This window comes from Canis lupus, chromosome 19, assembly GCF_048164855.1.
Source record: "Canis lupus baileyi chromosome 19, mCanLup2.hap1, whole genome shotgun sequence".
Taxonomy (NCBI): domain Eukaryota; kingdom Metazoa; phylum Chordata; class Mammalia; order Carnivora; family Canidae; genus Canis; species Canis lupus.
In genome coordinates, this window is record NC_132856.1 from 51,104,199 (window position 1) to 51,128,588 (window position 24,390).

The window sequence follows — 24,390 nt, forward strand, 5'->3', positions numbered from 1 at the left end:
GGTTGGGAAAAGCCTGGAAGGCTGAGTCCTCCCCCATGTGTCACTCCTCACCTGAGTACCCAGGGGTATTTTTTCCAATCAAGCTGGGCACTTCCCATTCTCAGTACCCCAAAGACAGTTCTTCTATGCATAATCCTCACAGGACAGAACAGGACCACCATCAGCCCCTGCCTCTAGCCAAGCCAGGTCCCTCCAAGACCCTAGCCCTGAAGATCAACGGGACATGCTTGGATCCCACGCACACACTCCCACCTCCCAAGCAAACTTACACCCATAGGAAAATCTGAAGCCTCCGCGTCCGCGGGGACAAAGGGACACTCCGAGTCCATTCGGAGGCGGTGAGACACTAAAGGCTCCCCCGAGGGTGGGACACGCCCAACGCCTCCCTACACCCCTAGTGTCCCCTGGGGCTAGCGGGAGCGGAGGCCTCGGTCCCGTGACTCGCCAGGCCGTCCTAGCCCCGCCCCCGCCAGCACCCATTGGCTAGGTCGGGCTCTGGGGGCGGGGCCTCTGTCCTGCCTTTCCCTGCCCCGGGAAGCCCCTGGAGGCTGCTGCGGTGGCGGCGGCGGCGGAGCCATGGGCGCCGACGCGCGGCCTTCGGGGGTCCGCGCTGGCGGTGGCGGCCGGGGCTCGGCAGGGCCCGGGACGAGCTCCCGCGCGCTGCAGCCACCGCTCCCGCCTCTCTCCTTCCTCTTTTTGTTGTTGGTGGCGGCGCCCGGCGCTCGGGCAGCGGGATACGAGGTGAGAGCGGCCCGCGAGCGGAAATGTCCACAAGCTGGAGGAAAGCCCCGAGTAGGGTCCAGAGGCATGGGTGGGTTTGTTCTGCGGCGCCCAGGGAATGGTTGGTAATAGGACAGTGTGATCCGAAGGCATGCTTTGCGTCGTTGAAAGGTCTGGCTGTGTAAATCTGAGAATAGGGCTCTGTACCTGCCTCCGTGCTTCTGTGCGTCGGCTTGCCTGGACTTTGCATGCACTGAACTGTGTGATTGGACATAGGTGTGTGTGTGAGGGCGGGGGGAGCGGGGATTGCTTGAGAGTTGGGACTCGAGTCAGCCTGCCCGGACTTCCAGTCTGTCTGGAGTTCCAGTCTGACTCCCTGGCTGCATGACTTGGGGCAAGTCACTTAATTACTTTCTGATCCTCAGTGCTCTCATCCGAAAATGAGATAATATTGCCCAACCCCTTTTCCCCCAGGGTGGCTGCTTGCTATTGGCAAATGCTTAATAAAAATTAGCTACTACTATTACCATTTTCCCAGTGAGAGCTGCCCTGACGGGTTGTGTCAAGTGGGAGTTGTATCTGTATGCTCAACTCTGTGTGTGTCCTCTCTGGAAGGGCCTGGCCCCATTTGTCTGTCATTCACCTCTAGATTTACCTTGTGCTCCCAGCCCCACCCCTACCCCCAACTGCCTCTTAACCTTGGGGTAACTGACAGGACGGGTGTGTTTGGGGTCCCTGTGCAGACATGCCCTGTAGTACAACCGGATATGCTCAACGTGCACCTGGTGGCCCACACACATGATGATGTGGGCTGGCTCAAGACTGTGGACCAGTACTTTTATGGCAGTGAGTAGAGCATGGGGATTTGCCCCCGGGACTCCGTGGCCCCTTTGAGCCCTTCAGATCTTTTCTGGGTCCTGGACATTAGGGTGGGGACATTGCCCAGCTTAAACTCCTGTGTCTGAGAATGTTGCTCCTTGGCTCGTTTGTCTCTGACTACCAACCCCCGTGCCCACAGTCCAGAATGATGTCCAGCATGCAGGTGTGCAGTACATCCTAGATTCAGTCATCTTGTCCCTGCTGATGGAGCCCACCCGCCGATTCATCTATGTGGAGATTGCCTTCTTCTCCCGTTGGTGGCAGCAGCAGACAAATGCAACACAGGAAGTCGTGCGGAACCTGGTGCGCCAGGGTGAGCCTGTCCTAAGGAAGTGAAAAGAGGAAGCCTAGCTCAACTGTTTCTGACACTCTAGCTTCTAAGATTTTTATCATGTCCTGTGCATCCTTTATGTGCATGTGGCTCCACCTGCCTGGAATTTCCCTTTATGTGTAGAACTCCTATGCATCCTACAAGGCCCCACCTCCAGGGGATCCTCAGGGGGCCCTCTGTTCCATGTCTGGCTACATTGGCCCGGGAGTGACCCCTCTTCCCCCCTCGAGGCCTAGGTTTGCAGGCGTGTCTTCTTATCCCTTGCATTGCCACTCCTGGCCCCAGTCCTGGCCCTTCCAATGGACCTAGACTTTGCCCTTCCCGGCACAGGACGCCTGGAGTTTGCCAATGGTGGCTGGGTGATGAACGATGAGGCAGCCACCCACTACGGAGCCATCATAGACCAGATGACGCTCGGGTTGCGCTTTCTGGAAGACACCTTTGGCAAAGATGGGCGCCCCCGTGTGGCTTGGCACATTGACCCCTTCGGTCACTCTCGGGAGCAGGCCTCGCTGTTTGCACAGGTGATTTCCCAACCTTACTCCGTTAGCTCTGACTCCTCCCTTGGCCACTCATGCCCCGCCCTTCCCTTCAAGCTCACCTGGATGGGGCCGTGTCCCCTGGCCCTCTGGCCCTCTGGCCCCTTGAGGCCCTGCCCCTTGGGTAAGCTGTGAATCCCATTTACTGCCCCCACCCCCCACCCCCCAGCCTCTCTGCTCTGCCTCAGCCCAGGCTGACCCGCTCCAGCTGGCTCCTCCTGGGCCTCAATTCATTTGCTATGATCCTGGCTCCTCTCCAAGCCAGGTGTCAGGTAGAGGCCTGCCCTGATTTTCCCCTGGCTTCAAAATCTTTGCCATGACCCTGTCCCCTTTCCATTCCCCGATCCCTTCCATTCTGAGGGTGCTTAAGTGGGAAAGTCTTAGTCAGGCCCCTCTCCGAGCTGGGGAAGGTGAACGTCTGTTCTCCCGTTGGACCCGCTCCTCCTGGCTCTCCCACCATGTGATCTGACCCTTCCCCAAGTTTCAAAATGAACTAGAACACTTCTTGATTTCAGACCTGGTTTTCCTACCCGTGCTCTGACCCACCACTCCCATGCTGAGGGGGCTGTGGTTTGTGGTGAGAGGACTGGACACGCTCTCCTGCCCTCTGATCCCAGTCCTCATCCCTCCCCACCTCCAGATGGGCTTTGATGGCTTCTTCTTCGGGCGGCTGGATTATCAAGATAAGAGTGTGCGGCAGGAGAAGCTACAAATGGAGCAGGTTTGGCGGGCTAGCGCCAGCCTGAAGCCCCCAGTGGCCGACCTCTTTACCAGTAAGGGGGGTGGGGTGGGGGCAGGGCTGGCCCCAGGGGCACGGGACCTGGGACCTCTCTGACAGGGCCCTGGGTTTGGTTTTATACTTTATTGTCATTGTCCTGAAACTCTTAATAATTTACAAACAAGGACCCAGCATTTGCACTTTGGACTGGTCCCTGCAAATTCTGAGGTCTCTTCTCCGGGGGGTGGGCATGGGAGGCTTTGACCCCAGAGCAGGTCTGGGGCACTGAGCCTGGTGTGGCATGCAGGTGTGCTCCCCAATATGTACAACCCACCGGAGAAACTGTGCTGGGACACGCTGTGTGCTGACAAGCCCTTTGTGGAGGACCCACGCAGTCCCGAGTACAATGCCAAGGAGCTGGTCAATTACTTCCTGCAGTTGGCCACTGCCCAGGTAACCCTACTGTGAAGAGCCCCCGAGACTGGTGTTCATAATGCACTGGGCCCTTTGCACGGCCCGGGCATTCCTTAAGACCTCCTCAGGACCCTCAGAGGAAGGTAGCATTCTATTCACCACCAAGCTCCCCTCCCAGATTTGTGTGCATTTCTAATTAAAAGATTGCAGACACCTTTGCTGCCCCAGATGCTCACGAAGGTCATGAGACATGGCACAGTGCCTCAGTGCCCTCATCTGTGTGGTGGGCCCAAGAGAAGTTACTCAACAGCTTGTGGCTATTTTCACCCGTGTCCCTATGCTCCCACATGACCCACTTTCACTTCCCCCTCTGCTCCTCTATGTGTACCCATACTTTTTTCTAAAAGATTTTATTTATTTATTTTATTATTATCTTTTAAAGATTTTATTTATTTATTTGAGAGACAGTGAGTGCACACGAGCAGGGAGAGAGAGAATCCTCAAGCTGACTCCCAGCTGGCTGCAGAGCCCAATGTGGGGCTTGATCCCAGGACCTGAGATCATGACCTGAGCCAAAACCAAGAGTCAGATGCTTAACTGACCGAGCCACTCAGGTGCCCCACACCCACGGGTATACCAAGACACAGCTGTACACAGCTGTACAGGACACCCTGGCCCAAGGAAGTCTTCATTTTACCTGCAGAGCGAGCATTACCGCACAAACCACACCATAATGACCATGGGCTCAGACTTCCAATACGAGAATGCCAACATGTGGTTCAAGAACCTTGACCGGCTCATCCAGCTGGTCAACGCTCAGGTAAACGTAACATCTCGTGTGTATGAGTGTGCTTATGTCCCTGGCCTTGGGTCCTATGCACAGCAGTGGGTGCTCTCATAGTTTTCTCTTGCCACTATAACAAATTACCAACAAATGCGGTGGCTGAAAACAACAGAAATATATTCTCTTACAGTTTTTTGTTTATTTAAATATTTTATTTTTATTCATTAGAGACACACAGAGAGAGGCAGAGACACAGACCGAGGGATAAGCAGGCTCCCCGTGGGGAGCCTGATGTGGGATTCAATCCTAGGACCCCAGGATCATGGGATTAAAAAATTTCACTGGGTTAAAAATCAAGATGTCAGCAGGCCTGGGTTCCTTCTGGAAGCTCTTGAGGAGAGTTCTCTTGCCTTCTCCAACTTCTAGAAGCTGCCCACATTCCTTGGCTCATGCCCCTCTCCCCCATTTTTGCCAGTCACACAGCAGCTTTCTGCCCCTGCATCTGTCATCACATCTCTTTCTTTTTTTTTTTTTAATTTTATTTATTTGTGATAGTCACAGAGAGAGAGAGAGGCAGAGACATAGGCAGAGGGATAAGCAGGCTCCATGCACTGGGAGCCCGACGTGGTACTCGATCCCAGGTCTCCAGGATCGCGCCCTGGGCCAAAGGCAGGCGCTAAACCGCTGCACCACCCAGGGATCCCTCACATCTCTTTCTTTCTTTCACTCTCTCTCCCAGTTTTTTTTTTTTTTTTTAAGATTTTATTTATTTATTCATGAGAGAGACAGAGAGAGGCAGAGACCAGGCAGAGGGAGAAGAAGCAGGCTCCATGCAGGGAGCCCAACGTGGGACTCGATCCCGGGTCTCCAGGATCACGCCCTTGGCTGAAGGCAGGTGCTAAGCCACTGAGCCACCCACGGATCCCCCTCGGGTTTTTTTTTTTTTTTTTTTTTATTCATAAGACACAGAGACAGAGAGAGGCAGAGACATAGGCAGAGGGGGAAGCAGGTTCCATGCAGGGAGCCCGATGCGGGACTCAATCCCAGGTCTCCAAGATCACGCCCTGGACTGAAGGCAGCGCTAAACCTCAGAGCCACCCCGGCTGCCCAGTTGTTTGTTTTTTTTTTAATTATTGATTAATTTAGAGAGTGTGCATGTGAGCAGAGTGGGGAGGGGCAGAGGGAGAGAGAGAATCTCAAGCAGGCTCCACGCTTAGCTTAGATGTGGGGCTCAATCTCAAAACCCTGAAATCATGACCTGAGCTGAAATCAAGAGTCGGATGCTTAATCGACTGAGCCACCCAGGAGCCTTCTCCCTCTTCCACTTTTAAAGACCTATGATGCCATTGGGCCCTAACCATCATCCAGGATAATCCATTTTAGGGTCAGCTGATCAGCAACCTTAGCTCCATTTGCAACCTTAATTTCCATTTGCCATGTAACCTGACAGGTTCTGGGAATCAGGACTCAGGCATCCTTGGAGCTCACGTATGAAATGTTCCTTCCCATCAGTCCATCCTCAGGGTTGTCTACTGGCAGTCTCCATGGTCTCATCTTCCACTTGCTCCCTGCCCTGCTGTTTCATCAAAAACACTCTCAGGAACATCACCAAGGGCCTTCCAAAAGACATTTCCCAGTCCTTCCCATGCCCCTGAGGGGCCCTGGAGGCCTTGATCACTCCTGTAAAGATCATGTTCCTGGGCTGCCATTGGCTTTTTTCCTGCCCCTGACCTCTCCTCGGCCCACTCCATTCTATTGGAAATGGACCCCTTACTTCAAATCTGTAGCTTGCCACTTACTGGCTCTGTGACCTTGAGACATCTTAAGCATTCTACCTTAGTTTTCTTGTCTAGAAAATGGGCATAGTGGTGGCTCCCAACTGATGAGGCTTTTAGGGTTTAATGAGTTCGTTTATACAGATCGATAGAACAGGGCCAGGTAAATAACACGCATTACGGTTGTTGCTTATTACTATTATTTGGTGCTGAAAACCTTCTGCTTTTCCTGTAACACATAAGCTGCAATGTTGCCTCCTCCAGGAAGGCTTCACCAAACGCAGGTGGAGCTCTTGGCCTTTCCTCTGTGTACACAAGTTCCCCACAAATATCTGTGAGGCCACATCCAGGATGATTGTAACAAACTATCTGTTCAATAACTTTCCCCCACTTGGCTGTGGATTCTACAAGAGTGGAGCTGGCCTCTGCTTCTAGATTGTCCGAAATCCTGAGTATATTGAAGAATCAAGTGATTGTTTGCTGAGTGAATCCTCTGTGTGTGTGTTTAACTGTATGTGATTGTGTGTGCAGGGGTAGACATGTGTATGCACATAAGGGCATATAGTCCTACTCACTTCCCTTCATTCACTCAACTGTTTAATGAGCACCTACTGCATAACTACTTGGCCCTTGGTTTGCACTCAAAACGTGTACGAAGAGAATGAACACACTGCATGTGTGAAGGTGTGCACGTGTGTGAGGATGTCTGTGCACACCTGTGGGCCCCCTGGGAAGGTGTGGACTCCCGAGGGCTCACAAGGACACCTCCCCCCAGCAGCAGGCCAATGGGAGCCGCATCAATGTTCTCTACTCTACTCCAGCCTGTTACCTCTGGGAGCTGAACAAGGCCAACCTCACCTGGTATTTGGGGGGCGGGGGGGGAAACGGGAGCTTGGGGGTGTTGGCATGCCCTTTGGGTCATGACCCTGGCCTCAAGGACTCTGCCGCTGCAGGTCTGTAAAACAGGACGACTTCTTTCCCTACGCTGACGGCCCTCACAAGTTCTGGACTGGTTACTTCTCCAGCCGGCCGGCCCTCAAACGCTACGAGCGCCTCAGCTACAACTTTCTGCAGGTGAGTGGGCGCTGGGCTCAAGGGGGCACCCAGGGGTCCCAACAGATGCAGGGCCCCACCACACCCCTTCTGTCCCCCAGGTGTGCAACCAGCTGGAGGCACTGGCGGGTCCGGCGGCCAACGTGGGACCCTATGGCTCAGGAGACAGTGCACCCCTCAGTAGGTGTTGGAGTCGGTGAGGGAACGGGAGCGTCTGAAGCCCGACACCACACCCTCGGGCACCTGTCCCTTCATAAAGCTCCTGGGGACCCTGCCCTTCCCCATGTGACCTTTCCCGTCTCCTTGGGGTCTGGGCTGAGAGTCCTGCAGAGCCCCCACCGGGTTCACCGTCTGCCTGCAGATGAGGCGATGGCCGTGCTCCAGCACCACGACGCGGTCAGCGGCACCTCCCGGCAGCACGTGGCCAACGACTACGCGCGCCAGCTCGCGGCCGGCTGGGGGCCCTGCGAGGTGCGCGGCGTGGGGCGGAGGGGCGGGGCCTGGGAGAGGCGGGTATAGGACCAAGGGGAGGAGACCGGGAGAGGCGTGGCCAAGGACTTGGGGTGGGGTCTAGAGTTGCCTTACTGGGCGGGGCCTGGTGCGAGGGGCGGGGCCATGCAAGGGGCGGGGCCCGAGAAGGGACCCAGAGGAGACCTGGGCGGCCCCCAGCGCTGGCCCGCCAACCTGCACGCTCCCTGCCACAGGTTCTCCTGAGCAATTCGCTGGCGCGGCTCAGCGGCTCCAAGGAGGACTTCACGTACTGCCGCGACCTCAACATCAGTGTCTGTCCGCTCACCCAGACGGCAAAGAGTGTGAGCTGGCCTCCGGGCGGGGGGGCGGGGCCGGGATGCTGGGGGGTGAGGTTGGGGTGGGGAGGAGGGGGGTCTGGAGGAGGCGGAGCTCCGGGTGAGGGGCTCTCGAGGTACCTGCCGGGTGTGGAATTGGCTTGGAGGATCCGTCTGCGGCGCGATCACTTGGAGGGCAGTGAGGCTGTGGTAGGACAGAGACCACAGCACTCCATGGGGGCTTGGGTCACCCAAGGACATTGCTGCGTGTGGGGGGTGGGTTTCGCGAAGGCCTACTGTGACCCATCCCCAATCTGACCCTCCCACACCAGTTCCAAGTAACCATTTATAACCCCTTGGGGCGGAAAGTGGATTGGATGGTGCGGCTGCCGGTCAGCGAACGCGTTTTTGACGTGAGGGACCCGAATGGCACGATTGTGCCCAGCGATGTAAGCTCTTTCGACAAATACTTCTATGAATACCCCCCCCCCCCATGATTATCTCCTGCCTTGGACACCTCCCCCTGGGCATTTCTCCGCTGCCCCACCCGACCCCACCTTGTAGATACATCTCCCTCTACGGATACCTCCTCCCATAGATACCTCCCTCTTTTGGGTAATTCTTTTTCATAAGTATTTCGCACTCCATCAATACCTTGTGCCCAGTACCTTTTCTTTTTCTGTCCCTTAACATTATATATTCTTGGAAACATCCCCTATCCCCACCCCCCACCCCCCAGCCTCTCGGGCAATCACTCCCTTTTTAATGTCTCCTCAGGAATTTTTTTTAGGATTTTATTTTATTTTTTAAAGATTTTATTTATTTTAGAGAGAAAGAGAGAAAGCACGAGCAGGGGGAGAGACAGAGAAGCAGGCTCCCTGCTGAGCAGGAAGCCAGATATGGGGCTTGATCCTAGGGCCCTGAGATCATGGCCTGAGTGGAATGCAGATGCTTAACCAACTGAGCCACCCAGGTGCTCCGAAAGATTGTATTTTTAAAGAGTTTATTTTTGGGATCCCTGGGTGGCGCAGCGGTTTGGCGCCTGCCTTTGGCCCAGGGCGCGATCCTGGAGACCCGGGATCGAATCCCACGTCGGGCTCCCGGTGCATGGAGCCTGCTTCTCCCTCTGCCTGTGTCTCTGCCTCTCTCTCTCTCTCTCTCTCTGTATGACTATCATAAATAAATTTAAAAAAAAAATAAAAAAAAAATAAAGAGTTTATTTTTTAAAGTAATCTCCAATGTCCAATGTGGGGTTTCCACGTACAACACCGAGTTTGAGTCACATGCTCTACCAACTGATCCAACTGATCCAACCAGTTGCCCCCAATTTAAAAAATTTGTTTACCTTATTTCCCTCATCCTAGAAGACTTCTACCTATGAATCTCCTCCTCCCCCGAGAATCTGCCTTTCCCTCATTCCTCTGCTTCAAGGATCTCCTTCCTCACTTACTCCCTCACTTCCCCTTCTCCCATAGCCTCTGCACTCTCCAAGTGATTTCCACCACCCCGCTCCACTTCATGAATCTTCTCTGTAATATTTATTTATTTATTTATTTATTTATTTATTTATTTATTTTCTCTGTAATTTTTAACTCAGAATTTGACACCCCATCCTTCCTGGGCAACACCTACATTTCTCCTCCCCATCCGGGGCTCCTTTCCCTCCTGGAGTTTGACCTGTCCCCTTAGATACAGCTCACTATGTGTGCTCACAGCCTCTTGACTCAGTTTTACCCCCCTTTTCCCCGAGGTGGTGATACTTCCTAGCTCAGACGGTTTGGAGCTGCTTTTCTCAGCTTCAGTGCCTGCCCTGGGCTTCAGCATCTACTCAGTAACCCAGGTGCCTGGCCGGAGACCCCATGCCCACAGCCGCCAGCCGAGATCCCAGAAGTCCTGGTCCCGTGTCTTGGACATCCAAAATGAGGTGAGACTCCGTTCAGATCCCCTTCCCTTCCCCCGTGACAAATTTGAGGTGTGGTGAGCTGCATGGACTCTGGATCAGGGGGTCTTGGGTTTGTGGCCTAGTCACCAGTCTCCTGTTAATGTGTCTTCTGGTGAGTGACCACCTCCCTTTGGGCCTCACTGTCTTTTCCTGGACTGTGAGGACAGTGGGTGACATTGGACAGTTATGTAAGGGCTGATGGTGGTAGGGGTTTGCAAATTAAATGAAGCAGGTCAGAGACTTGAGGGAGGGAGCCAGGTGGCCACTTGGGTGAAGAAGAATCCAGGCAGGCATGGAGCAGCAGAGACAAAAGCCCTCAGGCAGAAGGGTGTTGAATGTTCCAGGAGCCCACCGGGGCTGAAAGGGCAGGTGTTAGGTGACAGGTCAGACTCTGCAGGACTTGAGGACCAAGGGAAAGACGTCAGCTGTTACTTCGAAGGAGCCATGTCAGGAACAGGGCTGCATTAAGACTGTAATGGGCCCTAGCACTTTTGCCTTTGTAGGTCCCTTTTTTCCACTTAAAAAAAAAGTTAAAAATTGTATTTCATGAGCAGGTGAGTGTAAAAGACGAGAATTAACCAGGCAGTCTTCATTATAATATATTCATTATTATTACATTTAAGTTTTCTTCTGATTCTAAAATAAATTAAAATTTACGTGTTTCCGTGGGCCCGTAGAAGTCTCCCGGGTTACGGGTTAAGGCACTAGGATTCTTCAAACCGGCACTAGGATTCTTCAAACCGGCAAGCGGACAGTTTAGGGTGGTACTTAGGGTGTCACTGGCACCCTCTGGTGGCCGTGGGGGGTGGAATTGACTGGAGGAGCGAGCCTGGAAGGGGTGGGCTGTGCTTGTCCCAGAAGGCGGTGGAAATGGTGAGAAGTGATCAGATTGAGAAGGTGGAAGGTAGAGCTATTATGATTTGTCAGTAGGGCCAGGTGTGAGGAGAGAGAGAGAGGGAGAGAGAGAGAGGAGGGGAGGTAGCTTCTGGGTTTTCTCCTGAGCCCCAGGAAGGATGAAGCTATCCTTGGCTGAGATGATGGTTATTAACATGTCTGCCTTTTTCTACCCAGTACATCCGGGCTAGGTTTGACCCTGACACAGGATTCCTGGTGGAGTTGGAAAACCTGGAACAGAACCTCCTGTTGCCGGTTCGCCAAGCCTTTTACTGGTGAGTGGGGGACTGTCAGGCCAGGGAGGGGGTGTAAGTAGAGCTTACCTGACTCTCACCTGTTCCGGCCCCAGGTACAATGCCAGTGTAGGCAACAACCTAAGTACCCAGGTCTCAGGTGCCTACATCTTCAGACCCAACCGCCAGGAACCACTGATCGTGAGCCACTGGGCTCAAACCCGCGTGGTGAAGGTCTGGAGCCTTGTATGATGAGTGGGTGTGGGGGGAGTTGTGGGAGAGGTGTGGAGCCTAGGAGGGTGGTGAGTCATGTCCAGTCAGGTTTACATCTCCATCAGATAAGAGGGCTAAGATCTGAGGAGAATATTAAGGATTTTCACACTGGGCTGGTATTCATGGCTGCTTGAGTAACAGGCCTTGGGAGCAAGTATGAAGGCTTTTCACATCTGCTGTGGGTGTCAGGATTATACTTAGCTTTTGAAACTGGGGGTGAGGTGTTCCCACATGGTCCATGAATGGGGAGAACCAGGTATAGCTGCTTGAAGAGTTCACCAAGGATCTGTGGGAGGAGGGGATTATATCTGAGGTGGATACTTGAGAGTTCATACTTGGATAGGACTTGGGTGATTCTCATTTACAATATCTGAGGGTACATCTGGCTGGGAATAGGAGCTCACCCTTTTGGGGTTTCTTGGGACCTCTCATTGACATTTCCTCTTAGGGTCGGGGTGGGGCAGGTAATGGCAAGTTTCACATCTTTTTTTTTTTTTTTGCAAGTTTCACATCTGACATGATTCCCCTTGAGGTGAACTTCTGCATATGTGGGTCATTGCATTAAGATAGTTTTGCCTGAAAAGAAAAAAAAAAAAAAAAAAAAGATAGTTTTGCCTGCAGTAACAGCTGTGAAAATTAATCATGCCTAAGACAAGATAGACATTGCTTTCCATCTAACAGAAAGTCTGGCTGGGCCATCCAGGGCAGGTGGAGTGATTTCAGAGTCTCTTCTATTTCATTGTTTTGCCTTCCTCAACATTCAGCTTCTCTCAGTCTCTCTTTTTTTTTTTTTTTAACATTCAGCTTCTAACTCATGGCCCAAGATGGCTGTGCAAGCTCCAGCCATCATGTTTGGATCTGAGTCAGGGGGAGAGGGAAAGAGGTGGGGAACGTTTTTTTTTTTTTTTTTTCCCAAAACAATGAGTTTCTTTTTTTTTTTTTAATTTTTATTTATTTATGATAGTCACAGAGAGAGAGAGAGAGAGGCAGAGACACAGGCAGAGGGAGAAGCAGGCTCCATGCACCGGGAGCCTGATGTGGGATTCGATCCCGGGTCTCCAGGATCACGCCCTGGGCCAAAGGCAGGCGCCAAACCGCTGCGCCACCCAGGGATCCCTGGGGAACGTTTTGTACACCTTTTTGATCATTTTCCATTGAGCAAACCATGCTCACACAGCTATTGATCTAGCCTCGGGGAAGACAGGACAATATAGTCTTTATTCCAGGTAGCCACTTGCCAAGCTAGAATCCTCTTCTCAGAAGGGAAGTTAGGGTAATGGTGGGCAGCAAGCATAGATGCTACAGTCAAGAATTATGTGGCAACATTTGACATGGCAAGTGTGGGCATCACACGTAGGCAGGTGGGGGAGCAGCTTCCCATGCCATTGGTCGGGTTGACCTGGATGTAGGCCTGTGTGAGGTTTATAGCAGAGATGGGTATCTGCAGGGGTGCTCAGGTGTGGGCTTAGACTTGTGCTCCACCCCCATGTGCCCACAGACACCCTTGGTGCAGGAAGTGCACCAGAACTTCTCAGCCTGGTGTTCCCAGGTGGTCCGTCTGTATCCAGGGCAGCGGCACCTGGAGCTGGAGTGGACGGTGGGACCAATACCTGTGGGGTGAGCAGCACCAGCTGGGATTTGGGGGCGTGAGGGCAAGGGCAGAGTTGGTAGATAAAGCTCACCATCTTGCCATCCCCTTGGGTATAGTGACGGCTGGGGGAAGGAGGTCATCAGCCGCTTTGACACTGTGCTGGAGACAAAAGGACTTTTCTACACGGACAGCAATGGCCGGGAGATCCTGGAAAGGAGGTGGGGGCACCTAGGGGCAGCCAAGGGTGGTCTGCGGTGTGTAAGGAGCATCTGCTGCTCCTCGCAGCATGGGAGGGAGGGGGTGAAGGGGGCGTGAGGAATGGATAAGTCAGGGAAGGAGGACTGGAGCCCAGGCCTGACCAAAGCCTACCCCTCCCCAGGCGGGACTATCGCCCCACCTGGAAGCTGAACCAGACTGAGCCAGTGGCAGGAAACTACTATCCGGTCAACAGCCGCATTTACATCAGGGTAACCAACAACACCCCCCCCCCCCCCCGTGTCCTGCTCCCCATTTCCTAGCATCCCTCCACAGAGTGGGGGGTCACACTCATTCCTAGCATCTCTCAGCTGCCCTCCGTGGGCTCCACCATGCCCTGTGGTGCCCTGCTGGCTGTGGGGCCCCTCACTCTCCCCTTGCCACCCCCCCCAGGATGGCCACGTGCAGCTGACGGTGCTGACCGATCGCTCCCAGGGGGGCAGCAGCCTGAGGGACGGCTCCGTGGAGCTCATGGTGAGTGGCCAGAGCTCCAAGTCAGTTCCCACCCGGGGCCTCCTATTGGACCTTGAAAGCCGGCTTCTGTTCCCTGCTGGTAGTCCCCACAAAGCTGAGACCTTCATTCCTATGTGGAAAGTTTACTCCAGGCTTTTCTCCAGTCCCTCCCCAGCTCCCCAGCTCGTCCAGGGCCTGCCCTGCCCTATCCCGTTAGATCCCTCCTTCCCTCTGTCCTAGACCCTTGCTAGGCTGGACCCGGCTTCCTGGGGCAGTCCCCTGCAGGTCTTTCTCCGCATCTCTTCTTCTCACTCTTTAGTTTCTTCCTGGAAATGTTCACAAGTCCGTACCCAATTTCTGGCCCAGACATCGGCCAGAGGGACCACTTACCCTCTCCTGGCCACTCCCCACAGGTGCACCGGAGGCTTCTGAAAGACGATGGACGTGGCGTGGGGGAGCCGCTGCTGGAGGAGGGGTCGGGGCTGTGGGTGCGAGGGCGCCACCTCGTGCTGCTGGACAAGGCTCAGACCGCGGCCACCGGGCACCGGCTGCAAGCAGAGAAGGAGGTGCTGGCCCCGCAGGTGGTGCTGGCCCCCGGTGGCGGCGCCCCCTACCACCTGGGAGTCGCCCCGCGCAAGCAGGTGAGGGGGGTGGGGCCACCAGCTAGGACCCCGGCGAACCGCGGAGCGTTTTCCTGGTCCCAGGGAGACCCACTCCGCCCGCCCCTAACGCGTCCTGGGGAGGCCATAAGCTCGTCCCACCCCCTCAGCACAGCCCCGATGTCGCCTCGCCTGGCTCAGTCCCATCGCGCCGCGCCGGACCAGGTCTCGGCACTTCCTCCTCCCCTGGAGGCGGGCTCACTGGGCCGCACCCTCCCTCCACCTCCAGTCCCCACGCTCGGGCCCGCCCCGCCCCGCCCCCTGAGCCTCATCCCCGCCCTCCGTCGGTGGGTCTCGGGCCGGATCAGTCCTGCCCCTTCCGGGCTCGGGCCCGCCCCCAGCCTGGCTCCGCCCCGCCCCGGCCAAGCCACGCCCCTGCGCCTGAGCCACGCCCCCGCCGCGCCTGAGCCCCGCCCCCTTCCTGCAGTTCTCGGGGCTCCGCCGGGAGCTGCCTCCCTCCGTACACCTGCTCACACTGGCCCGCTGGGACCGGACGAGGCTGCTGCTGCGCTTGGAGCACCAGTTCGCTGTAGGGGAGGGTTCTGGCAACCTGAGCTCCCCGGTGACCTTGGATTTGAAGGTGAGGAGGGGAGGAGACGGAGGCAAAGAGAGAAGGGAGAGGGGGAAACCCTGCTTTGTCCCCACTCAGCCAGGCCTATCCCCTGCCTACAGGACCTGTTCTCCGCCTTCACCATCACGTACCTGCAGGAGACCACGCTGGCAGCCAACCAGCCCCGGGCCAGCGCCTCCAGGCTCAAGTGGACACCAAACACGGGTGCGGGCCTGCCCTGGGAGCCAGGCGCAGGGGGCTGTGTGGGAGGCGTGGGAATGTTGGCCAGGACCCAGGGATAGAGCTCTAGAGTCTGAGGTAGTGTTCCGATCCAGGCTAGGGGATTAAGGGTCTTTTTTTTTTTTAAATTTTTATTTATTTATGATAGTCACAGAGAGAGAGAGAGAGGCAGAGACATAGGCAGAGGGAGAAGCAGGCTCCATGCACCGGGAGCCCGACGTGGGATTCGATCCCGGGTCTCCAGATCGCGCCCTGGGCCAAAGGCAGGCGCCAAACCGCTGTGCCACCCAGGGATCCCTGGGATTAAGGGTCTTAAGTGGGTCTAAGCAAACTAGCGGTGGTCTTGGGAGTTTGAGGTGGAATTCCATGGTATCTAGTTCTGTGGAGACCAGTGTGCCCATCACCCCTGGGATTGGCATGATGGCCTTTAAGGCTTGAGACCGTAAGGGAGATGGCCAGACACTGGGGACAGATTTGGGGACCTGGGGATGGTATTCAGGGCCTGGGAGGCAGTTTAAAATGCGTGTGGGAATAAGGCCCTGGGTACAGGTTTGAGGATGTATGGCTTTGTGGAGGCCGAGGGGAAGGAAGGAGCATGAGGAGGCTATGAAGCAGAGGAAGTTTGCACCCCTCCTCACTTCTCTCATGCACCTCCCTAGGCCCTACAGCCCAGCCCTCTCCCCCTCGGCTGGACCCCACCACCATCACGCTGGAGCCCATGGAAATCCGCACTTTCCTGGCCTCGGTCCAGTGGAAAGAGCATGGCTAGACATGCTGGGGGCAGGAAGACTCTCCCTCTCCTCCTCCTGCTGCTGTTGCCACCAATGGAAGCCATTAAAATGCCACTACCAAGACTTGAGTCAAGGTGTGAGTGGGGTTTTGTTTTTTTTTGGGGGGGGGGTATTTAACTTATGACCTAGCAAACGCTATCTTACTGCTGACCTGAGGCCTTTCACGGAAGTCACTTACCAGCCTGAATCTTCAGAGGAGACCACGACATTTCACACCCCACCTCACCCACCACCCTGCCTTCCACTCCTACTTCACTCCTTCATCGACTCAGGCTGTGGCACAGCTGTCTCTAGAAGCTACTAGGGGTGGGCCTGCATTGGATATGGACCCAGAGAACCAGACATACCCCAGGCCTTTCCAGACCTGGTTTTGGGGGAGAGCCAGGCCCTGAGGGCAAGGAAACTAGGACATCCTGGATGTCCACTGGGGAGTGGAATTGGAGCCAGGTTCCGAAGTGAGGCCTTGGACAAGTCGGCTAGAGCTGCTGGGCTCCCAGGAAACAGGCAGAAAGCTTAGCGTGCCCTGGTGTGCTCTGGGGTCTCTTATGGAGGAAGGACACTTTGGGATGAAACTGGTGGTTTAGACTTGAAAGTAAGTGACTTCCCTTCTGGTCAGGACAGCCATATGCAGGTCCCTTAAAGGAGTATGATGGCCAAGAAGGCATCCTAGGCTGATCTGCAGCCCATATTTGGATGCATGCACCCCCTGATTGTCAGATACACCTCGAGAAAAAATGTTTAAGTCCAGCTTAGGGTGGCAGGCATGACCCTGGGAAGCTGGAAACCCCCAGGAGGGCACTAGGAGCCTAGATAAGGTCCCAGAGGGGGCCTGGGTGCTTGATGTGCCTCTTGAAATTTTCTCTAAGTCTCCCCATTAAGAGATGGACCAGAGAGGCCCAAGGAGGGAACCCCAGGCTAGTTGTCATCCTGCTTGGGGTCTCTTCACTGGATGTACCTCTCAGAAATGTTTAAGTTTCCCTCCAGAGGCACTTGGGTGGCTTAGTTGGTTAAGCATCTGCCTTCGGCTCAGGTCATGATCCCAGAGTTCTGGGATCAAGCCCCAAGTCAGGCTCCTTGTTCAGCAGGGAATCTGTTTTTCCCTCTGCCCTTACCCCTCCTTGTGTGATCTCTCTTTATCTCTCAAATAAATAAAATCTTAGAAAATAAAGTTTCCCTTCAGAAGGGAAAGGCAGCAAAGCCAGGGAGGGTAGTCTAGGGGCTGTGCCTCAGGGGTGTCTGCTGTCCTATATAGGGTCCTATCTTAGGAGGTGCCCACCAAATTGGCTTATAAAGGATTCCTCCAGTGGCAGGGAAAAGTCTGGCCAGGTAGTGAGTGCACCCTGGGGATGACATCTTTAGCTTGGTAGTCCGTGGAATCTCCTGAAAACATCCAAATCCCCCTCTAAAGGCTGGCATGGTCCTGGCTGGCCAGGGAGACCCATGGAAACTGCCCTGGGTCCTCCTGCAGTCCCACATGGTGCCCGATTGTTGGATATACCCCTGTAAGCCTCTGTAGCTCTTCTCTGGTGATGGAGACAAGCACATACTAGCCAGAGAGACTCCGATGGGTGCCCAGGACCAGGCTGTGGTTCTGCATCTGCCCAGATATTGGAGCCCCCTGGTTGTGTCTCCTGAAAACGTATTCACATCCCCATCCAAACAATGGTCACAGTGAATGGCCTGGGCTGGACAATACACCCGTGAAGGATGCCGGGGACTCAGGTGTTGTCACCCTTGGGTCCCAGTCATTGGGAGCACCTCCCGAAGTTTCTGTGTCCTTTTGTGGGAGGTCAGGACTGAACTCTAGCTGTTGGATGCACTCCTCCTCCTCCCCCTCCTTGTTCTGTCTCCATCTGGAGGAGGTGAGCAGCCCCAGTTGCCCAGGGAGAGTGTTCCAAGCCCAGCCTTGGTCACATGTAAGCACTATGTATCACATATGCCACTGGAAGATGTTTCTAACTCGTAAAGGCAGGCAGCAGCCAGCTGAGCCATGGACCAGCCTTCCTGTGTTGGGTTGCGATGCTACATGTGTTTCTCAAAAATATTTTTAAGTCCTCTTGGGGAGACTGAGCAAAGACGGCCCGGGAGGCCCGTGGAGGGCCAGTCTCACATAGGGTGTAGTCACTGGGACTATCTACTGAAAGCATCTAAATTGTACTCTGCAGTCAGATGCTCCACTCCTGAGCTATATACCCCCCAGTGCACTAAATGGGAGCAGCCCGGGCCACCCCGGGAGTTCTGACGACGGTGCCCTGGGCCCACCAGCCTACTCCTTGGCCGCTCTGGGCCAAGATACACAATTGGAGTGAGATCCAGGCAAGGTGGCACCTGGCGGGGTGAGGGTGGAGGTGGGGGTGGCGGTTCAGGTTCATCCATGATGGTAGAACTGCGCCACCTGGCGGCTACTTTTTTTTACTTTTTAAATTTTTATTTATTTATGATAGTCACACACAGAGAGAGGCAGAGACACAGGCAGAGGGAGAAGCAGGCTCCATGCACCGGGAGCCTGACGTGGGATTCGATCCCGGGTCTCCAGGATCGCGCCCTGGGCCAAAGGCAGGCGCTAAACCGCTGCGCCACCCAGGGATCCCCTGGCGGCTACTTTTATGCAGCTGCTTTTACGTTGTCCCCGGAGCTCGGCTGTGCGGGCCTGGGACGGGATCCAACCTTCAAAACCAAAGCAGAGTTCCAGCAGGCTGGCAGAGATGTCGTCCCAACCACACCCCCTCCCGATGGGCTCCCCTGTAGAAGAGTGTGACATCTAGGAACTGTCCGGATAGGCTGGCTGACTGGCACACGGCGGTCTCCTCCCCACATGGGAACTCCTTTGAGACCTTGCAGGTAACTGGGTAAGAGTGCCCTGGGTTTGGCTGCGTTCTCAGCTGGTGCCTGGTTGTTGGGGGTGCCTCCTGAGAATTCTTCTAGGTTCTCCCTCCTGAGGCTGGGATCACGGCCAGGAAAGCCTGGGAGCATTCCCCTCAACTGGCTGCAATCCTGCGTGGGGTAGGGTCATGGGATGGGCATTCTGAAATTACCCCTTCTGAAGAGGGGGGCAGGGAGGACCAGGGAGGGCACCCTGTGCCCAACTGCAGTTCCAGTGGGGCCCATTCTTGGGACACTTTCCCCAAATCTTTGGATGTCTCCCTGTGGTGGCAGGGTCCATCCTGGGTCAAATAGAGGGATCCAAGGGTGGGCTCGCTAGGCCTGGTGGTGGTCCCCAGTGGCCACTTGATAATCTGAGCCACTCGCTGGAGGGGTGCCTGGTGATTCATTCAGTTAAGCATCTACCTTTAGCTCAGGTCATGATCCCGGGGTCCTGGGATCAAGTTCCACATCAGACTCCCTGCTCAGGTGGGAGCCTGCTTCTCCTTCTGCCTCTGTCTCTGCTTCTGTGTCTCGCATGAATAAATAAATAAAATCTTAAAAAAAAAAAAAAAGGCGAGAGCTGGACAGGTAGTACTAGATAGCTGTTGCTAACTGTGAGCCTGTCTGTTGTAACAAGGCTATGTTGTTCTGATGTTGAACATAAACTATCTTAACAGAAAACCAAAATTACACAGGTTCACTCTCTGTGATGGAACAAGACCAACATGAGGCCACTATCTTGTCTGTAATTGGATTATACAAGGAAATTGCCGAAGCCACAAATATTACCAAATGTTTCACTCTTCTGGCACAAATGATTTTCATTTTTTCATCATTAGTTTTAGCCCCATTTTTAGATCTAATGATATCATTAGTCAAAATCCTAATTTCTTAAACTCCCTCCACCTGCCAACCAACTAAGTAAGCCCATATCACAGAGTAAGTCCACCTTCCTATTACCCTCTACTGGGATGCATCATGGTTCCTCGTGGTGTTTGATCTCCATTATAAGGAGGCAGTAACTCAACTATGTTCTACTATAACTGTGTTCCTGGTGATCTCTGGCTGCACAGCACTGATGAAAACAAGATAGAAGTTTCTACCAAAATAGTAAGTGATTTTCATGGAAAAGATGTTAACTATGTGGAAGGAAAAGAACTTAACCCTAAAAACTTGCTTTGGATCCTAGAAGAAATCAAATAATTCAAACCACACACGCACAGAAAGGAATTAAAATCAAAGAATAGGGCAGCCCGGGTGGCTCAGTGGTTTAGCACCGCCTTCAGCCCAGGGTGTGATCCTGGAGACCTGGGATTGAGTCCCATGTCGGGCTCCCTGCATGGAGTCTGCTGCTCTCTCTGCCTGAGTCTCTGCCTCTTCTCTCTGTCTCTCATGAATACATACATAAACCTTTAAAAAATGCATGCAAAAATTTTAGGGTCAAAATTATAGTTTTAAATACATTAGAAAGGAAGAAAGATCAAACATCAATGATCTAAGTTTCAACTTCAGTACACTAGAAAAAAGCTCATTAAAAGTAAAATTTTCAAAAAATGAAATATTAAGAAGCAAAAAAATATAGAAGAAAAAATATAGAAGCAGACATCAATGAAAAGCAATACCAGAATACCAATAGAGAAAATCAACAAAAAATTGGTTCTCTGAGAAGATCAAGAAAACTGATAAAATTAAAGCCACACTAGGGCAGCCCCAATGGCCCAGGGGTTTGGCGCCGCCTTCAGCCCGGGGTATGATCCTGGAGACCCAGAATTGAGTCCCATGTCAGGCTCCCTGCATGGAGCCTGCTTCTCCCTCTGCCTGTCTCTGCCTCTCCCTTTCTCTGTGTCTGTCACAAATAAATAAAATCTTTAAAAAAAATTAAAAAAAATTAAAGCCACACTAACCAAGAAAAAGGCATAAATTATAAATATAGAAAAACAAACAAGTATACCCACTCCAAAAACAAAAAAACCCCACATAAACCCCACAAAAATCACAAACCCTACAAACATACCTGAGATTTTTAAAGCTATAAAGGAATCATATGAACTATTTTATGCCAAAAGATTGGAAAATTTATTTGAAATGGACAATTCCTAGCTATATTCACACCTATTAATCAACTCAAGAAGAAATAAAGACAGAAAATATGAATAGGTTTATCAAGTTAAGAAATTGAAGTAGTAGGTAAAAATCTTCACACACACACAGAACACAAAAAAAAATCTTCACACCAAGAAGAGCCATGGGCCAGATAGCCTCACTGTGGAATTCGAACATACTTTCATGAAGAAATACCAGTACTGCACTAATAAAAGAGGAGGAACTACATTAAAAATCATTTTATCAAATCTAGACGAAGATATTACAAGAAAAAAATGGCAGGAATCCTTTCACACTGTACACTGTATACTTGTATCAAATCACTGATGTACATTTAAAATACATTTTGTCAATTATACCTCAATAAACCTGGAGGGGAAAAAAGAACACTGAAACAGAAGTGATTTTGGGTAGACTGAAAAAGAGCAGAAAGAACCAACAATTAGATGAATGACCTTCACAAACATAAAACCTTTTAACAGAACATTGGGAAATGAAATATGGCAATGCATATAAAGGTTTACACACTGTGGCAAAGTGGAGTTTGTCCAAGAAGGGAAGAGTGGATTTAACATCTGAAAACCAATGAAAGATAATAAAAGACTAAAGAAAAAGTAATGACACTCTCCACAGAGGAAAAAGAAAAACAGAAAAATCCAAAATACATTCACTATACAAATTCTCATCGAATGTTATCTAGAAGGAAACTTCAATCTGATGAAATATATGACAAATTTACAGATAATATCCTACTTAAAGGTGTAATACTGAATGCATTCCCCCTCAGACTGGAAACAAAACAAGTGCCCTCTTCCACTACTTCTATTTAAAATTGTCCTGGAACACCTAGCTAATGCAAGGCAAGGAGGAAAACTCAAAGGAACAAAGATTAGAAAGAAAGAAGCAAAACTTATTTTCAGATGACACAATCTTGATTATAAAAATAACTACTAAATCTAAGGGGGAAAAAGACTTAGAATAGCAAGGCCATAGGATAGAAGAATATCTAAGAATTGACTTATTGCTATTTACTAGTAATGGAAAACCCAAAACTGAAATTAAGAAAATTCCATTCACCATAGTATCAAAAGCAAAAATCACTACTCTGGAATGGCAGCATGATCTAGCTCTTGGACTCTCTCCCCAGAAAAACAAATATAAATGTCAAGAGTCACTTTAAAATTTCAATTATTTTAAGGCTCTGGAAAGTAGAATAGGATATAACAAACATTTTTTCAATAAAACCTAAGTAAGAGGAGTGAGAGTCTGTGGTATTGAAACCACAACTTGCTTTCTGCCCCTCTCATTTCAATGATGGAAACACCAGTCCAGACAGAGGCAGCCAAGAACACAAGACTTCCCCTAACCCTGCTCCTAGTCCAGGGATCTATCTTCCTGGGAGGGCAGGCACCAGCATTTGCCATCCTCTCCCAGCTACATATTGCAGAGGCTCATTTCCACCTGGCTGATGATAGGGGTGGAGACTCCACTTCAGACATGGCATGTTAAGAATACTAGAGTTCCAAAAAAAAAAAAAAAAAGAATACTAGAGTTCCAATTGCCCTCTCCTAGCTCATTTATAGGGTAGAAGTTCTATGCCAAGAGGCAAGTCAAGAGGCTGCCAGCCACACCTAGTGTCTTTCTTATAAAAGGGAGTTATTCAGGGGGATCTGGGTGGCTCAGGTAATCAGTTTAGTGTCTGACTTCAGCTCAGGTCATGATCTTGGGGTCTTAGGTTCCGGCCCTTCACTGGGCTACCTGTCCCACTCAGCATGGAGTCTGCTTGTCCGTCTGCCCCTCCCCTTGCTCATGTGCTGTCTCTTAAATGAATGAATGAATGAATGAATGAATAAAATATCTTTCAAAGGAGGGGGGATTATTCAGAGAAAGACAGGCCAACATTCCCACCCATTATTCCACAGCTGTGGCTCAAGGATTTTTTTTTTTTAAGATTTTTTTGACAGAGAGCAAACATGAGTGGGGGAAGGGACAGAGGGAGAGGGAGAAGCAGGCTCCTCACTGAGCATGTAGCAGAGACCTTGGGATCATGACCTGAGCCAAAGCCAGATGCTTAACCAACTGAGCCACCCAAGCCCTGGCTCAAAGATTTTGTTCACAGGCAGAAGCGGGCCCTAAGAGCATATAGCTCCAAAGCTCTTTCCAAAGGGGTTAAACTTATTTTAAACAAATGTGTGGAAGTTCAAGACTAAGGGTACTCAAAGATGATGAAAGTTTTGATGGCAAGCCACTTAGAGGAGGCAGGAGATCAATATATGAAACAAGTGGGCCAGTTAGTTTACCAAAGAACCAGGGAAAGAGACAGATAAGGAAAGCCCTCTTGGGATTAGAACAGACCTCAAACTCTGACCTCAAAAACTACTTCTACAAAGGGGTAGGGATGAAATTGGGTCAGGCTCTGGAGCAATTTATGTCCCAGGGAACTGTTAATAAAGCAAGCAGCCCACCCTCAGTGTGATCAGAGAAAGAGACAGTCAATGAGAGCCCTGTCGAAAACAGTCAAGCCATTGTGACTGTAAGCAAGCCCAAGGCTGTGCCCTCTGAAGAGCAACAGGGCAGGGGCTCACATGCAGAAAAAAAGATGTCATCGAAATGTCATTCAGCTAATCACTAAACAAACAAAACAACAGTCCTGAAAAGTATATGATCTAGAATGTCAAATTTTCAACCAAAAATGTACAATACATGTAAATAAATGGGCAGGATTAACTTACAAAAGGCAAACAATTGTCTGTGAGATGGTCTAGATGACAGATTTAACAAAGACTTCAGGGCAGCCATTTTAAATATGTTCAAAGAACTAAGGGAAACCATATTTAAAGAAGGAGGGTATGATAATATTTACATTAAAGAGTATCAGCGGGATCCCTGGGTGGCGCAGCGGTTTAGCGCCTGCCTTTGGCCCAGGGAGTGATCCTGGAGACCTGGGATCGAATCCCACGTCGGCCTCCCGGTGCATGGAGCCTGCTTCTTCCTCTGCCTGTGTCTCTGCCTCTCTCTCTCTCTGTGTGGGTGACTATCATAAATAAATAAAAATTTTAAAAAAAGAGTATCAGCAACAAGAAGTTATAGATGGATAGAGATTATGCAATCTAAAGAACAGATTAAGAATGAAGAAAAAAGAAAAGAGCCTTTGGAAAATGTGGAACACATATGCATAATAGGAATAACAGAGAAGAGAGAGAATGGAGGTTATTCCACCATTGTTGTTTCTCTGCCCCTTTATCTCCCTTTTCACCCTCTGGGATTCTCATTATGTGCACATTAATTGGCTTAATGGTATTCCAGACGTTCCTTGGCTTACTTTATTTTTTTTTTCTCTGCTCTTCAGACTTATAATTTCAAATGACCTGTTTTTGAGTTCAGAGATTGTTTCTTCTGCATGTTCAAATCTGCTCTTGATCCCCCTAGTGACTTTTTTCAATTTTTAAAAAATATTTTATTTATTTATTCGTGAGAGACACATACAGAGAGAGGCAGAGACATAGGCAGAGGGGGAAGCAGGCTTCTTGCAGGGAGCCTGCT

General features: G+C 51.6%; 1 protein-coding gene and 1 long non-coding RNA gene across 3 annotated transcripts; one reads left to right on the plus strand and one right to left on the minus strand.

The window, feature by feature from the left end:
* Window positions 1–561: 561 nt before the first annotated feature.
* MAN2B1 (mannosidase alpha class 2B member 1) lies at window positions 562–15,947 on the plus strand. 2 transcript variants are annotated; one of them, XM_072787116.1, is made up of 24 exons: window positions 562–741; window positions 1,464–1,566; window positions 1,739–1,912; window positions 2,261–2,454; window positions 3,110–3,242; window positions 3,495–3,640; window positions 4,305–4,421; window positions 6,936–7,021; window positions 7,114–7,234; window positions 7,315–7,393; window positions 7,575–7,684; window positions 7,918–8,025; window positions 8,331–8,447; window positions 9,749–9,922; window positions 11,012–11,109; window positions 11,184–11,301; window positions 12,839–12,957; window positions 13,048–13,149; window positions 13,311–13,398; window positions 13,580–13,660; window positions 14,053–14,280; window positions 14,726–14,878; window positions 14,971–15,073; window positions 15,748–15,947. In XM_072787116.1, the coding sequence occupies exons 1-24, from the start codon at window positions 577–579 to the stop codon at window positions 15,855–15,857; spliced, it is 3,027 nt and encodes a 1,008-aa protein (XP_072643217.1). In that variant the 5' UTR covers window positions 562–576; the 3' UTR covers window positions 15,858–15,947. The 2 variants fall into 2 exon arrangements, with proteins under 2 accessions (XP_072643217.1, XP_072643218.1); XM_072787117.1 differs by having other exon boundaries at window positions 6,939–7,021.
* On the minus strand, window positions 10,529–14,529 carry LOC140610757 (uncharacterized). The gene is made up of 2 exons (XR_012012287.1): window positions 14,030–14,529; window positions 10,529–11,916 (listed from the first exon to the last, which is right to left on the minus strand). It is a non-coding gene; the product is annotated as an uncharacterized lncRNA (long non-coding RNA).
* Window positions 15,948–24,390: the final 8,443 nt, after the last annotated feature.